The sequence below is a fragment of the Hirundo rustica genome, chromosome 2 (assembly GCF_015227805.2).
Source record: "Hirundo rustica isolate bHirRus1 chromosome 2, bHirRus1.pri.v3, whole genome shotgun sequence".
NCBI classification, from domain to species: Eukaryota; Metazoa; Chordata; class Aves; order Passeriformes; family Hirundinidae; genus Hirundo; species Hirundo rustica.
In genome coordinates, this window is record NC_053451.1 from 50611209 (window position 1) to 50629002 (window position 17794).

A 17794-nucleotide genomic window follows, 5' to 3' on the forward strand; every position below is an offset into this window, starting at 1 on the left:
GCAAATTACACCTACCAATTTCAAGCAGATTTCACTATAGTGGTCAGGATCACTTGAAATTAGTCTTTTCTTTTTTTTTTTACTTGTGCTTGCTGTTGACTGTCCTTGCTTACCTTGACGGTTTATTGGATTATTCCTTTCAACAGTGTTTCCACATCTCCAACAGTAGAAAAGTGTGATTTTTTTTTTTTTTCCTTTTTACACTTCAGCTGGTATCCTATTAATTACTGAGAACACAAGTAATGTTAACCAAGTAATTAATAGATATTTTCAGTTGAAAATTGATGTTCCCATTTGCATTATTCCGGCATGTTTCAGAAATGAAAGCATGGCAACAGTGCAATTCAGCTATTATATATTGTGTGAAGCAAATCAGTATGTGGGTTATCAGAAACTTCTATTAAAAATTGATTGACTTGTCCACTCCCTTCCTATCACTGCCTGTATTTTTCCCAAAGCACAGTAAATGAATAGATTTCTTAAAGGTATGTGGTACAGATGGACTGGAAACTACTGATTTATTTTTTGTGACCGAACAGACTATATTAAAAGGTTGCAGAAACAGCTTTCTCTTTGAAGACAAGAAAAGTATCCAGTTTTTCAGGTCTCCTAGGTATATAGTACTCTGGGAATTACAATGCTACACTGTTGTTTGTATTTCTAATGTAGTAGAATAGAGATTTCCAGACTCTTTTTGTACTATTTTGCATAAGGATAACAGCCTAAGTATGCAAAGTGGACTGAAGGACTAATTTCCATTGCCTGTGAAAATATTCTTTGCCTTAGGAAGTCCTGACAAAACTCACGTCTCCATCCTCCTCAAAATTTCATTGTCTGTATGTTTCCAAGTAAGGAGAATGCTATAAGGAACATGGCTGATAATCATGATTATCATAAAATTCCAATTCTATTGAATTTCTGCCTGCTGCTCAAAATAATCATACTGCTCTTCTGATGAAACATATGACCCTTATTCCAACTACATCTGAAAGGACATTCATTTGAAGATGATGAGATAGCAATGAATACTTCTTAATCTATTATTTATTGCCCTTTACCAGCTACTTAAGGCATCATAGGCGATGTTTGCACATATTTTTCATTATTAATTGATCAGTCATTATGTATGCATGAAGAAGATGTAATAGGGATTTTTGTAAGTACATCCATATTTATTTTCATTTGTTTGTACAAATTACAGATGTTTTAAAAGATTTTTTAAAAACTTTTAATTTTTTAAAAGGTAGTGCTTAAACCAAAATATTTTGATATAAGTTTCATTGTCTATATGTCTATACTTTGTGCTTCACTGTTAACTTTTGTTGCTGGATGCTGTAACCTTTGTGAGAGATTTTTTTAAAATTTCTTTACTAAGAGATGTCTAATTAAAAAAAAAAATCTTTCCCAGCATGCATCAGAAATACAGATATTACCATAAGTACCTCTAAAATAATTATTTTTTAATTTTGTTGGTTTGAATTTACACAATACAAAATAAATGACTAAAAATATAAACTGAAAAACTAGGGAAGTTTACCCAGGGGAAAAAAACATATTACCATATTGTTCCTAATTTCTCTTAGGGTTTGGTTTCAAAATGTAAGTACCTCGTTTACTCTAAAGCTAATATCTCTTTAATCTGACTTCTCATTTTCTTATTTTTATTTTATCTTTTTAGTATCTTTTGGCTAATATCTTGGTAATGCTTTGGTTTAAGACTGGCGACATTTTGTTTGGCAGCCAGGTAATCAATCAGACTAGTGTCTTATGCATCAAACACTGAGTGAAAGACCTTTGGTTAGTAAAGAAGAATTAGGACATTGATTAAAGACATTGCCTAAACAGATGAAGAGATTGTGTCTGTCATGAATGGCTCTTTCAGTGTCCTTTCTGTGGTCAAGGTAGAAAGAAGGCCCTGTGTGCCTGCCTTAGTGACTGCAGGGAAAGAAATAAGACTTTTGAGCAATTAGAGCACCTAGAAGAAATTTCCAGTGAACAAAAAGAGAAGATATGCACTTACACATGGCCAGCTGTGAACAGGGGCTGATGATAACTGTCCTCTTCAATCACTTCCCAATCTTGATTTCCCTACCTGAAGTCCCTTCTGCTCTATTCCTCTCCCATTTCAGTGTCTCTCTGCTTTTCCTGGTTGACAGCTACATCCCTTCTCCTCACAAATCCACTCTGGCTATAAGGAAAATTCCCAACCCTCTGTCTTAAATCTCCTGTATCAAGATCTGTGCCCTTCCAATTGCCAACCCAGCCCAGAGCTGTTTCCTATCTGACCTACCTCAGTCCCCTCATTTTCAGCTGTGTTCTTTCTGCCCTCAGCCACATGTATCAGAGCTCTGAGGTATCCTACTTTTGGCTTTTCTTCTTGCCAGCCAGAGGCTGCCATGGCATGTGCTCTACTTCCACCTCCTTGTGTGCGCATGCTGGCATGCTGTTAGACAGCTGAATCTGCACTGTTGCATTGCTGTCCTTACGGAAAGAAAGGGACAATGTTTCGTCTGGCAGGAATTTCACAAACCTGGGTAAATATGTTGGTTAAATAACAGATGCAGGCTAAATGCCGGCTGCATTTATCAAATGTTTTTGTGGATAAAAGACTGACAGTGAAAGAACGGAAATATGTAACCCTAAGCCAGGCTCTTTTCCCTCACATTTTAATAATAGAATTTACAAAGAAACTTGTTTAAAAGTATTTTAGAACAGCAAACGAGTTCTGCTGTCAGTGTTGTTCATGTTGCTTTGCCCCTGAAATAACAGAACCCCATGAAGTCTGTTAGTGGGATGTGACCAAATTTGCCTATTGATGCATGGTTACGTGAAGATTAATACCAGCCAAGCTGCCAAAATGAGTAGATTCTACATGGTTGGGCCATGATCAGGACCACTATAAGGGAAATTTTTACTCTGGTCCACTTATAACTTTCACAGAGAAATAGAAATACCAACAGAAGTGAAGGTCCTGAGTAGCAGATAAAGAGCAGCTTGGAATCTTAGTGCTTCTTTTAAGAGGATTCTTCTCACTGTTGTGCCTCAACCTCCAGGGACATGTCTATCGCAAGTCTGTTCTTGCTTACTTCTCTCAATGTACTTTTAAATCAGACCCTTATTGCTCTTTGATTCTTTTCTCATATTTAGTTTCTCATCTCAGTTTAATCATGCTGCTTCTTACACATGAAAATTAGTAGACTGATGTTGCAGGGAAGAATTTTTCTACTCTGTCTTTATGGCCTAGACTTTAGGAATTGATTTGTTCACTCTTCCACCTATGGAGGAAGCTGTAATATCACTGCCTACTTGGAATGAAAGCATTTTCAGCTTGTAGGGTGCTGTTTCTGGAAATTTGTAGGAAATCACAAAAGTTTTATAAAAGGCAACTATTAAGGTTATCACCAGTGCTTTAAGATAGCTATGCAGAAAACAAGTCATAATTTTTTCAGTGCAAATGCAGACAAAGGTGGAGGCAAGTCCTATATCAAGATTGCCCAAACCCTTCCACTCCCAAATATTTCTCTATTGTTTACAGCAGAAATTTGACTATGATTTGGGATAGTATTACTTTGCAAATTTTTTTCAGCTGCATTGTAAGCAATTTAAAAAAATCATTGTCATTCATCTTACTTTTGAAAAATTTCAGCACATTTTTATCTAGTAGGGAGGTTTAACAGTATGAAAAAGACAAGAAGATTACAAGAATATACACTTAGTTTTCCCCTCTTTTAAAAGTCAATACATATTAGAAGTGTGACTTGTATCATCATTTTTTATAATGGCAAAATTGTGGGTATTTACCTTACATACGAGACGGCTCATTATTAGGTTAATAAGCAGAGGGAGTGTGGGTTGTGTTTTTTAGCCATATGGAAGCAGTGCAAGAGCTATTTAGGTAACTCAGTAGGTTAAAACAACTACAATACACTTCATAAATCACAAGCAAACAAGATATTTTAGGGAAGGAGCGTGACGGATGAGGTCACCAGATATACAATATGTCATTTAGTTAACTTAGGCCCATATTTTTCCCATAATGTAGTAGATGAACTCATTAGTTAGAATGAAAAACAGTAACAAGGAGGCATCTGGCTTCCAACTGCCTGTTTCTGACAGGGTTAAGATCACTAGCTCTAGTAATGATTCTGCTTTGTCTACTGACATGGCCTTGTGCTGTAGAAAACTGATGAGGTTTCTGAAAATTTAGTATCTTACTGTCACAGTGTTAGAACGTGGACAGATGCAATCAGTTGTGGCTTTGCTTCTGTTTGTGTTTACCATTTCGCTAAGTTGCTTTCAGTATTTAGATTTTTTATAAAAGAATAGACATTTCTGGTTTAAGATTTTTCCAAATCATTTTATGAAGCAGTATTTATTTCTGCACTCAGAAGACAACAGAAGTACTAAGACATGGTGTAAAAGAATAAGGAAGAGAACTTATGGATATGCAGTTTGATAACTAAAACTGGTCAGGTTTTGTGGCCTATGCTAAGTTTACCATTTACATAAAATAATACTAGTAACAATAATGCTGATCAAGAAGGTCTTACAATTCATGTCTTCAGCCATATTTATGTAGATTTCACCTATCCTAATTTGCTAGGATTCTTATCTGAAAGGCAGTTAAGAAGTCTTATCAGTTCTGAATTTATTTTTACTTAAGACGCAAAAAATAAATTGAACCTTTTAAACCCTTATTCATTTAGCTTGTTTGATATTTTAAAAATGAGAGTTAACGCACTTAGTAGTTTTCAGATATTGTTATTCATTGTGAAAAATCAGACTGAGCTGAATCGGCTTAGTACAGCGTATTTGTATTAGGTATTGGGGACACAGCAAGAAAAGTAAAGATACAAATCTGATTTTTGTGGAAATCGTGTATCCATACAATTTTCTGAACATAGAATAACTCCCTTTGATATTTTTGCCCTAAATTCTTTCAATTAGTGTTATGTACTTTATAGTATGTCATATTAAAATTTTATGTACTCAAATATAATTTTACTTCCATTTTTAGCATCAAATGATGCAGACCTCCCAACATTTTATTTTCACTTGGGAACAAAAGTTTGCAAGTCACCTGCTGAGTAATTAAGTACAGTCCTATCTATAGCATTTCAAAATTAGTTCTGTTTTTTTGACTTGCTATGCTGATTGGAAATCTTCTCTATAACCTTAATTATATATTGATGACTGTCACTTTCTATACTAAAGTTTTCTTGTGATGGGTTCACACAGTTTTTCTCTTTTTTTCATGCCGACCCTGCCATTCTTTGTTTGGTTTTGATTTTGTTTATTTGTTTGTTTTAGTTTTCATCTACTGCTTGTGATAGCTGTTGTATAACTTCTCAGTATTAGTTTGGCCAGACTATGTCTAAGTCAGCCAAACATTTCTGCAACAGTAGATTGCTATGTATCTCCATAGTGGCACTTGCACATTGCTCAAATACGAATGCGTACACAGTATTCCATAATGAATCCTTCCAGAGCCTTCTCTAATGCTGTTAATGCCTAGCTCTTGCAGGAACTATTTATTCAAAGAACTTTGGAGCCACATTTGCCTTTTCCATGAGAGTATTTTATTGGTAATTAGGTAGTTAGCCAGCAATTGATGTATCCAAGTCCTTCTCTTCAGTCATTCAGTCAGATGGCTTCCAGTTATAATGGGAAACTCTGTGATCTTCACTAGATACAAAGCTTTTCACTATTAAATGTAATTTGCAGTTCTGCCATAATGCCTTCTTGTACTCATGCTTCTGTGACCATCAGTTTTACCTCATAATTTTGTCATCAGCAAATTTCACCACAATGTTTTACCTGAAATCTGTATTAAAAATTTGAATAAAGTATCTCCCATGGTAGTTTATTTCAGCCTGATGGGGTTTTTTTTCTTTTCTTTTGAAAGTATCTGATGGCTTCTTCTTAGCCAGTTTATTTTCCCACATTCTAATAAATTCCAGAGTCTAATGACTAAATTACAATCTATTGTGACAACCCCAGCTTTACTGAATTTACTATATTGACCCTTACTTTCTCTGAATAATAAGTATTTTAAAAACTCTTTTAAGAAGCCCATTTTTTAATCTTCTCATTGCATTCCATTAGTATTCTTTACTCCAAAATAAATCCTGAAATCTTGCTTTCTGTTGAAGGTTTGCAGTTGTTCAGCTAATTTTTTTCCTATCTCTTAAAAAGAGAAATCTTGTATAGTTTTCTCCAGTGATGCGTTACTATCTCCAGTCATCTGTTTGGCAAAAGTGCCTGCTACTAGACCAGTAATATGGATGTTTCTTTCTAAATTGGCTTGGAGTCAGTCCATTACAACAGATTTTAATGCATCAAAGTCTTTCTTCTGGTTTACTCAAGATACTTGACTTTCCACACTGTATTTCGATCAGGTTTTCTGTCTTTAGTTTTCTGTTCAGCATTATTGACCTTTATAAAAATTGAGGTTGAGTATAACCTAACTTCACCATGTAGTGGACCATCATCTTTTTTCAGTGCCTTCTTTTCATTTACATGATAATGGAGCCTTATGCCATTTTATTCACCATACATTTCATGGGCAGCAACCTGCTTTACTGGCTGTCCAGTACTAATCTTCCCTTCAGTCGCGAAGTGTTGTCTTTGGATGGATGGAGTTTAAAGAGACAAGCAGAAAATTCATTAGGATCATTCTGTGGATCAGATGTCTTTCTGTGCCAAATATAGGCAGTACTAAGTAGATATGGATCTTTTTGCTTCCTGACCTGGCAGATGCTAAATGCATTTGATGCAGCTCATAAATCCAGTTTCTACTTCCTGCTTCACAAAGAGCTCATATCTATTTGATAAGATGTGTTTAAGGCACTTAAGAGAAAAAGGAGGAGGAAGTGGCTTCAGTGTTTATGGCTGTTAAAAGAAGAAAACAATGCTCCTTTATAATGGGTGATTCTGCTTCATCTTTTTAAAAGCCTCTTCTTTCTTAATACTTGTACATATGCAGAGGTTTACATGACCATTAGTTCAAACACATAAATAATCTCTTATAGATTTTTTTAATGTGCACATGTGCATGTACCCACACTTATGCCCATATGCTAAATAGGTATTTTTTACCTGACTGTACTAAAAAATCAATAGTTAGTTATGAGATTGTTATTAAAATTGCATTTCTGAAGCAATTTTTTTTTTTTTGTAACAGAACTTCATTCAAATACATTGTAAAATATTTCCCATAATATCTAAACCACTATATCAGAGCCATTAAAAAAAATGTTCTTATTTCATACATAGGATAGCTAAATTTTATAATCAAGACAAGTAATCTAATGAAAATAATGTAGTTTAAAAATAAACTAAAAAATATTTTGTCAATAAAAATAGCCACAGTATGTTTTTCTCTAGTCAAAAGTATGAATAGATAAGTTACTCACACCTCTACTTGACATTTGTCTAAGCCTGACAAATCATTCTTATTTAATAAAGATTTTGTGCCTGTTTCACTGAAGTAATTAATAGAGGTATGGTCTTCTCGGTTACAAGATGTTGCAGGATCCTTTTCAATCTGGAAATGTTCCAAACTCAACAGATTTCACTTGCCTCTCTCTATGAAGCTATATTTATTTTGTTCAGTAATTTTTCCTGAATTACAGAATTTTACTTTTGTGGGAAAAGAAGTGTCTAAAAAATCAATAATAACACCTCTTCCTTCATGTATGAATTAATCTGTATTCAGTGCAATGATATGTGTGTAGAAATGTGTGTAATACATATTTTAAACAAAAGACAAAACAAACAAATGGTTTAGCAGTTTTGTTTTGAATGCAATCTTAATATTTGATGACAGCAATACAAAAGACTAAATTTTGCAGTAATCCGAAAGCATAAGTGATTGCAATTGTCTCTTCTAGTAGGCTCAAGGTTCATACAATTCTTCAATTAACAGGTTATAACTTTGAATGTTGTTTTTGCTGGCAGTATTCTGTTGTTTGATTACTGTGTAAGTAGTTGGCTGTCGTTTCTAAATGTTACTGAGTTTATATAATGTGATTTTGGGCTCCCTCTTGCAAGTCTGTCTATACACCAAACAGCTGTTGAGGGTAAAATTTTTTGTATATAGAATGAGTTTTTAAGTTTTAAAATACCATGATTTGTGGTCTTTATAACACGTTTCTGTCATATAAAACCTTATGATCATATTTTTAAGGGAAAATATCAAACTAAATTTTGTTCATAATCTCTATTTCACTACAGAGTCACCAACTGTATTTCCAGAAAATATCAAAGATAAAGAAACACCAACACCGGTTGAAGATATTCAGCTTGAAAGTTCTATCCCTCATACAGATTCTGGAATTGGAGATGAACAGATGCCCAATATTTTGAATGGGACAGACTTAGAGACCAGCACAGGTCCTGATGCTATGAGTGAGCTGTTGTCTACTTTGTCTTCAGAAGTGAAGAAATCTCAGGAGAGCTTAACAGAAAGCCCCAGTGAAATTCTGAAACCTGCATCTTCAATATCCAGTATCAGCCAAAGTAAAGGAATCAATGTCAAAGAAATACTGAAAAGTCTTGTGGCAGCCCCTGTTGAAATTGCAGAATGTGGCCCGGATCCAATCCCTTACCCAGATCCTGCACTGAAGAGAGAAGCTCAGGCTATTCTTCCCATGCAGTTTCACTCATTTGACAGGTATATGGTTGGACTCATTATTTTATATTGACGTAATTCAGAAGTTTGAAGGGCTTTTATTTCTTCAGGAAGGTTATTCTACTTTTGGTTTGTATTAAAGTATGTTAAAAACAACTGCACTCGTGTCTCCCTTTCTGCATTACCAACAGACCATGTAGTAGAGACAAAAGTAATTCACCTTGTTTTTCTCTGTTAGCAGTGAATAAAACTCTATGAAGTACTTGGAAAACAAGCCTGTTGCAAAGAAATATATGTCAAATAATTTTTTTTTTTTTTTTTCTTTAAGGCTGCATTTTAGTGAGAAGGAGGAGGGGTAATATCTGCTGATATAGAACAGATTGTGCAGAAATTCAGTTGAATATTCTTTCAAAGGCTTAAATCTTAATTAGATCCATCATTGAACTGTTTTCTGGTACTGAAATGCTTTGACCATGGCAAATCGTTTGCTTGGTCATGGTAGAAACGAGTTTCCTTTTAGTTCTTTAAACAACAGAAGTTGTCAAAGCTCAGAAGTTAGTGCTTAAAACTAAACTCATGAACATTTCCACAGAGTCCTTTGTTTGGTTTCTTGTGCTGTATCTTCCTAGTTTCTAATGAATATACGTGCCTATAAATGTCCAGTTACTCTCAGTTATCCTGAACATAGAAATAGTGTTGTTGTGCAATTCTCAACATCCTTCCAGAAGGGTGGTCCCATTCATTGTGAGTTTAGACCTAATTCTTGTGAGTGTTGTTGTGGCTGTATCTTCCATCCTTTCAGTTTCTTCATAAAAATGTTCTTAAAAATGTTAAAAATAGAATCAAGACTTAAAAATAATTTAAGACAAGTCTTGAAAACTTAAAAGTATATTCGTTTATCAGCCAGGTATAGGAAGTAAAATACTGAAGGAAATAAAAAAAACTAAGGCAGAAAATAATTATCTTGTGATTTATGAGGAAAAAAATCTTTATATACTAGAGATCTGCAATATCATAGATGTCTTCATTAAGTCTTAAGAAAAATAATATTCAATTTTTTCAACAAAACATGAACAGTAAAGTGCAAGAAGATATGTCAGAATTTTAGAATAAAAGTGAATTGCTTTTCTGTTGAGGTCCATAATAATATCTGGTGCTTTTTTGTATCTCTATACATAAGAATTGAGGCTGCTTTTCTGAAATAATTCAATTAACAATCAGATAGTGTCTGTTGTAAGAAAGATGATTTTTTAAAGATAGGAAAAGTGAAATATAATTTAGAAGCAATTAATATGTCCCTTTCTAATAATATTTTAGGTCTTAAGTCTCTTCTAGAGAAGCTCATTTAAGACCTTTTTCATTGGGTTGGTTTTTTTCATTTTGTTTTAGTTCATCAGTCTGCTTTTTTTTTTAATTTTAGTTTTATTTCTATATGAGGTGAAAAATATTTTTTTCTTTCTATACAGTTAGGAATGTTTCCTTATCCTCTGTGAGGAACCACCATATTCCAGAATGCATTCTTGTACATTAAGCAGTATAAAACATCATGCCACATGTAGAAATTATCACACCTTAACTGTAATCACCAAAAAAGGTTACTTTATCTAAATTTCTACCTGGGTTAATAAGAAAGATATTTCATCCAGAGAGCTGTGGTTGAGTCACAAAGTGCCAGACACCTAAATTAAAAAGGAGCATATCACCTCATGAGATGTCTTTATCATTGTTAGAGGGAACTTGACATTAAGGTGGTTGAAGACATGAATATTAGTGTGCATTTCTAAATTATAGCTCTATAAGAAAGCATTAAAAACTCCAGAGGGCTGCAGTCAGTTGTCCATAACCCTTATTTAATGCAAGAGCCTACATTTAATTGTTCCTGCAACAATGTGACTGCTTGTACCTTTTGAACATCATTAGTAGTACTAGAAAATATAGAATTATGTCATTATTTAAGAGGTGTCTCATGTCTAGAGCTTATAAGTTTTGATAGATATTTCATACTTAATAAGTTTAGTAGCTAGTGAGTTTAGTGGCTTGGTTTTTCCCTGACCTGCTACCCTGCAGACTAAATTTTGTGATTTCCTGTACAAAGTGCACTGCTGTGTTTGTATCTTGGTAGCCTACATTGTACATGTCAGCCTTCAGAATTGTTCACTTCTTCAGGGAAAAAGGGGAAAAGTGGTAACGGGTGAAGTTTAGGCAAAAGAATTCACTTTTATATCATTTTTGGTGTGGGATTTTTTTTTGTGTGTGTGGGTTTTTTGGTTTTTTTTCCACTCTTAAATTAATGCTCCTGCTCTCTGATTTTGGTGAGCGAGGTAGATGATGGTCTTCAGTATAAGCAACAACTATGAAGGGAAAGGTGACAGGTTCAGGCAAGTCTAGAAGATCAAGAATGTTACATTCTTTTATCCAAAACTAAACAAATGTTTTTGAACTGTGGGCATCTTGATAAAAATACAGAGGTTCTTAGGCCACAGGACCTCAACTGACTGGTTCCAATCCCTTGCTACACTATTGAATTATGCCTACTGTTCAAACAAGTGAGCAGTGCAGATTTTTCATATTGCCAGAGTACTCTCTTGACCACTGTGACAGTCTTTGGAGGCAAATATGTATGGTGATGGTGTCACTTTTTGAAATTTAAAAGGTGGTGTAGATTCAGATCCTGACTCTCTAACTTTACATGGGGAATGAAAGAAGGGTTAGGTGGAAAAAACCTTGAATAGTATATTGAAGTAATAACTGAACAAATTTAAGTATTAATTGAGAAAACAGCATGAATTTTCTCTAGTGGAGATTTCTGAACATTTTATTTCCTGTAGTATCCCAATAACTGTTGAAAAATGGAAAAAAAAATTACAGCAGGATTGTTTTTCCCTACTTGCTCATGTGAATGAAATTGTGTTTACTAATATAAAATAACAGTTAAATAAGATAAACCAGGAGGTGTTTTTAAAGCTAAAACTATGCCTGTAAACCATATTTCTGTAGGATTTTGTGTTGCTGTAGTTTGTGCAGCTTTTGGTACTTCACTGAGCAATGTGGCTGTTGGTCATCTTTATTGTCCCTGGGGAGAGCCATGAGCAATGGAGTGTATTGTTTTGTCAGGTTCTATTTGTTTCAGGTTTTATAAAATAAGCACAGTGATTCCATATTTATAAGCAAATCTAGGTTACAGAAGTGTATTTTGCACATTAACCTGAAGATATTCTTAGTCCTTGTAAGGCTAGGGGTTTTTTTGTGGGTTTTTTTTGCATATGGATATCTGAGTGCCTAGTAAAAGAACAGTTGAGGTAATTTTCTTTAATTATGATCACGGATGAAGCTAAACACTAAACACCATGTAAAGTGAACTCCTGTAAATAGAATTGAAATTGAGAAGTGTATTTTAGCATTTAATATGACGTGTTTTGCTCTGCATTTTTTTTTAAATGTACATTGCTAACATGTCTGCAAGAGTTTTTTAAGAGGCTACCACATATTCTCCTGTGGAATTTGTGCAGTTGTAAATGAAACATAAAAGCAGAAAAAGTGCCCAGCATGTTTTATCAAATGAGAGCTGTGTGTAGCTAATGTATGCAGCAGTTCAAGTGCTATCAAATGTAAATGATGAGGTGATATTGATGAAAGGAGGGGATTGAGGTCTCGGGGGGCGCTGATGACGGATTGAACAGAAGCGGCCTTGCGCCGCACGTAACTCAAGTCTGTCGTCTTCACCACTCAAAGCCGTAATGGGAGGTGGCAGTCTGAAATGAGTTGCCACGGCAAAGAGTATTATTTTTGAAATGCTTTCACACAAATCACTAGGCCCTGCATACAACTTAGTTTCATGCTTTAATGTCATCAGGAGGCACAAATTGGTGTGTCTAATTGTTTGCCACCTGCCAGCAAAATGAGCTGCCAGGCAGCCAGACGGGTTTGATTGTCTGTCAGCTCTTCAATAGATTGAGAGTGACAACATCAAAAATTTCACTTCAAACTCTGAAGCTTTGAGCAGCTTTTCAGAGACCTCTTCCCCGCAAGTGCTTCTGGACAACTGCATTTTTCAATTAGTTTTCAATATATTGCCGCCTTCTGCCTCATCTGTCTTAAGGTAGCTGTAATTACATTATGAGCTATATAAACAGATTTCGGGGACACAGGAGCCTGGATCCTCGAAGTTATGACATGTCTTTTAATGTCAGACTGAATTTCTTGAAAATGGCATCCAGGTTGACATTTTTAGAAGCAAATACAAAGGGTTATTTCACCTAGATTTGTGACTAATGGAGCATAACTCACAAATAATTCCTTTTTGCTTTCTCATCTTTTGTCTGACAAAATTCAGTCCCTCTTATTGATTTTTAGGGTTTGGGGATTTCTTGTTTCTTTTTTGTTGATCAATTTGCATTGGTCACTAGATGCAATGTAGATCGTTATGGGTTTTGAATTCGTGTGTAATTCTACTCAGTATTGCATTTTGAAGCTTACACTTTTTCGTCTTCACTTTTTTCTCTTCACTTTTTTCTAGTAGAGATTTCTTGGATGGGAGCTGTTACTGAAATTGAGATTGCTTGTGGTTTTGTGTCTCATTTATTATTTTTTCAAACTGAGGTAATTTACATATATTTTCTGTTCTTAGAATTATTTCAAGGGGAAGAATGCTTGCATAAGTAGAAAATCTTGAGTTCTTAGAAATTAAATGATCAGTTATTTTTGTTGCTGTTAAAGATGGGATTGCCTTTAATCCATTATCAGTTCATAAATTGGAAGATTATGGGTTTGCTTAGTTTATGTACTTGGTGAAGTCTTTAGGAACATATTTGAGAATATTTTGAAGTATTTTAGTTTGGATTTTTGCAGGTTTGGTTTTGCTTTTTTGGGTTTTTTTTTGGTTTTTTTTCCGTTTTTTTTTCCCTGATGGAAAAATCTTGGGGCCAGTTTTAAAAGTGCTGGATAAGGTGGACAACTTGTGAGATCCCGTCAGGTCTCATACATGTCCTTCCCATTAATATGTAGACAAGTGATCTTCAAAAATATGTTTAAATTTATGTAGGTATGCTATATTTAGAGGGGTTACCTAAAGCATCTATGTGTTTTGCTAGAATACAGCAGTGGGGTGTTCTTTTTTACTTTGTTTGTTGTTTTGGTTTGGGTTTTTGTTTGTTTGTTTGTTCTTTGGAGAAGATGTACTGAAGGTTCAAATAGAGAGGTTGTATGATTTCCCACCTTTGGAAGATCGCTAGTATGCAGTGGTATACTAAGTCATTTGAATAGGCCATATTCCTGTTAGCATCATTAGATTCTCCAAATGATGATTGCTGAAAAATAGATTTGATTTTCCTGAAATCTTATTAAAAAATAATTATGTATAAATACATTTGAGTCTTCTCCCAACAAACATGGTTACTTTTTAAAGTTAATTACAAATAATTGAAGGAAAATAGAACATTCTCCCCATGAATCAAGAAGGGACAGGTACAGGCATTGTCTGTTCTGAGGCACTGCATTCCCCATTAAATTGGGTGTCACAATAGCGTATGAACGTATGAATGAAAAACCAGATCAGGAGTGTGGGAATTAAAGGACTCATCTGGTTCCAGTTCACTCAAGGCAATTTTCATTATCTTTGTGCAGTGGAGACTGGACCAAAGAAAATGCTTGACATTCTCTAGAATGTATTTTCCTAAGTTAGCAGTAAAAATACACTCCAGAGGCTCAGGTATGGTTTCAGATCCTGTTAGAGAAGAAGGCTGAAGTTGGATCATCTGTATTCCTAGAGAGTGCCTTAGTCACTCATTTAGTAAATATAATAAAAGACAAAGGGAAAGCTCATCGCCACCTCAGCTGTTTGTTTGGAAAAAAAATCATCCTAAATTTATGAGTAGGTTCAAGTCAACCAAAATTGGGTATTTTAACCCTCAATTTATTTTCATCAGGCTGTAATCATATTCCTCTTGTCTGTCATTTAGCTATACACAGGTAGCTCTTTCAAAACTCTTCCTATCACCTGTGTAATATAAGTCTTCTTGTGTATACATGGAACTATAGGTATATCTAGCCTGAAGTTGATGAGGAGAAACCAGCATCTCCCTACTCTAATGTTTTATCAAATTCACTGGCTATATAGATGAAAATTGTACTGCATTTTTGTCTTGCTGTTTATCCCTATCTGCCTTCTTCTACAGGATTGATAGCAGCTTTTTAGCCTTACTTTTTTTTTTTTTTTTCAACATATGTGCAGAATTTGGTTACTCACTCATACTCATTTATACCTAATATTGATAGTTTCTTTGGGGTTTTTTTCTATATTTGATGATGTTCCTGACATTTAATACATCAAACGTTCACGTAGATTCTATTCACTTATTTCACACTTATTAAACTTCCAATATTTCCCATTTCTCTGTTTATCCAAGACCGTTAATCTTTCTTTATAATTAGCTTTTTTATCTTTTAAAGTTTTCCTTGTTTCTTTTCAGTATTTTAGATTATTTTAGATGCTACAGGTAATTTATCTGGGATGCAAAGGACAGAATTTCTCTGTGAATAAATACTTACTCCTCTGATTGATCCAAGAGTGAACATCAATGATCTTCATGTCTGTATCCTAAAACAACACCTAAGATGTTTCACTTTCTTCTAGTTAGAAACAAGCAATTTTTATTTAGTAGTATAGGATCATTTCATATACTTTAAGACTTGGAGGTTTTGGTGCATGTGTAGTATCAAACAATTGAAAGAATCCATAATGCATGGATATTCAGCACTAATATTTCATTTGCGTAAGTCCCAACAGTTATATCCTTCTGAGAGTGTTCCGTATCTCTTCTAAAACTCATCTATACCTCAGAATTTTTTAATCCCCTTTTTTCCCTCCATGGCTGTTTACTCTGAGTTAAACCTTTCCTCCTTGGTATCAGATGAATCTTATCTTAATGCTGTCAACTTAATAGAAGGTTGTTTAAAGTAGGATTCAGAATGTGTTGTTAGTACGTAGTAACATTGCAGGTTCAGGTCAAAGTCTGGGGCTGAAATTGGAAAGAACAGGGGGTAATCAACAGTATGAATGTTTCATAAAGGACTAGATATGTACAGAGATATGGCCAATAGAAATAACTTTCAGAGAAGAAATATTAAGCTTTCTTTTCAGAGATTAAGTTAATCTAGCTGTAGGAACAAGGTAGCATGTAATATAGCAGACAAATTGCCACCTACTTTCTAATGTGATTTTTTTTTGAAACCGCTGAAGTTGCTGTTTGACACAGAGCAATTCTATGAAAAACTTGCCTGAAGTCTATGATGCTTTTTTAGGAATGCTTGAAAAAGCCTTGTGTTTTCTGCTGCTGTAGGGTAGGAAAGGAGGAGCCAGAATATTTAATTCAGCCTTAAGAGGTTTCACATATCCCACAAGAGAGTAAAGTGATTCTAATTTAATTGCTGCTGCTCAGATAGGTAGCTCGAGACATCGAGTATTGAAGGCTTATCTCTGACCTTTATGTTGACCACAGTGATTAAGTTGGAAAGCCTTTAAATTTTAAAATGGTGAAGAGATACAGAAGGTGAATCACAAAGAAAGAGAAAATACAGAGCTGCATAACCTGATTTGTCTGTCACCAGCACTGTGCAGCTAAATATTAAAGTAAAGTCAATTTGAGAAAGTGGTGGTTTTTTTTAAATTTCCATTTTCTCTTTTTGCATTTCAATGCATTAATGGTATTATTTTCTATCTAGTTATTTCATGCAAATTTCTAAACCCCAGAAGAATCCTGTAGCTATTTGCTGAGGTTATTTAATGAACCAGCAATGCATAAGTAGTATGTGGGTTGAATCAACAACACTCACATTAAGCATGATATGAATTACGATGACTTCATGCTCATGTTTGAAACTGGTAAAGGACACTCACAGTAAAGGAACAGTGATTAGGAGCCACAGGTGTATTTAGAATGATAAAACACCCAGCAAACAAGAAATAAAATCAGTTGCTGCAAGCAATTACTAAGTTTTTGCTGACTAAATCTGTGGGAATCATTTGAGACCGTGATGATGTGATTCAGACAACTGTGGGCCAGTTTGGAGCATTTAGGGAGTCCGAAATATGTTTTAAAAAAGAAAGGCCTAAACTGAAATACAGAAATATATATAACCTTTTCTTCTAGTCTTTAGATTTCTGCTCCTTCAGGAAAGAAAAACCTGAATGCCTGACAGATAGATGTAAGGCATCTATCACAGTAAATTCATTCCTCAGATCATATTATGCTCAAGTATAATACTTCTTTCAGAAGTCTGATTTATTTTACTTGCCTGATTTCACTGTATGAGCTCTTGGAGTGGTTGGATAGGCTAAAAGATGACTTTCTTTACTTGAAGGGCAATCATTCTCTTTCACCTTTCTTGTTCTGCTGTCCCTCTTATTGTTTTGCACGTTTTTGACCATTCTGATGTATTGTTCACACAATTTTTCTGTCTGCTTCATCTCGATGTCATTCTGCATTTACTCAGTGTATTTTGTTTTATCAGTAGGAATGAGACATTTTGACAAGGTCACCATGTATGACATGTCAGAAAGCTGCATTTTCTTTCAGTCAGGGATGTTGTCATCTCACTCATTTCCCCTATTCTAATGGTAAAGAGGTTTCTCTTGATATTTCTTGATAATTTGTTGTTTAATAGCACCTGACCTATCCTAATGTGATGATTTAGGCATACAAAAGAATGCTAACCATGTGTAGAGCTTTATATTTGTGGGATTTAGGAAGGATTGCCCTTCTTGCTATAGAAACTGTATTTCAGTCCTAAACTACACTCATTAGGGGTCCCTTCCAAATTAAACTGATCCTATTAAATCTGGGAAATAAAGCTGACATATGTGGCCTTTGCTATGGAAAATTAGGTGATCTTTTGGACACTCTGAAAGACCACTGAACTGTTCAAATATGAGGAGGAAGACCTTGAATTTAGCTTCATCTTTATAAAATATGCAGGAAAATAGGAAATACTTCCACAGTGATTGTATTGCAAATTTAACAGATACTAATACCAGACTTTATATGAGGGGATAATAGTTTTTCTTAAAATAAAATACATGTCTTACACTGTCTCACATTTGGAAAGCCTTGAATGAGTGTGTATCTGAGGAGACTGTTCAGCAATCAGGCATCCTTCCTGCTTGCA

General features: G+C 34.6%; 1 protein-coding gene across 11 annotated transcripts in view; it reads left to right on the forward strand.

Moving 5' to 3' along the window:
* The window catches only part of NBEA (neurobeachin), a 460498-nt gene that overhangs the window by 170756 nt on the left and 271948 nt on the right, over window positions 1-17794 (forward strand). For all 11 annotated transcript variants that reach the window (XM_058419545.1, XM_058419546.1, XM_058419548.1 and 8 more), the window contains one exon: window positions 8236-8674. In XM_058419545.1, coding sequence (XP_058275528.1) covers window positions 8236-8674 — 439 coding nt within the window. The remainder of the gene's footprint in view (window positions 1-8235; window positions 8675-17794) is intronic.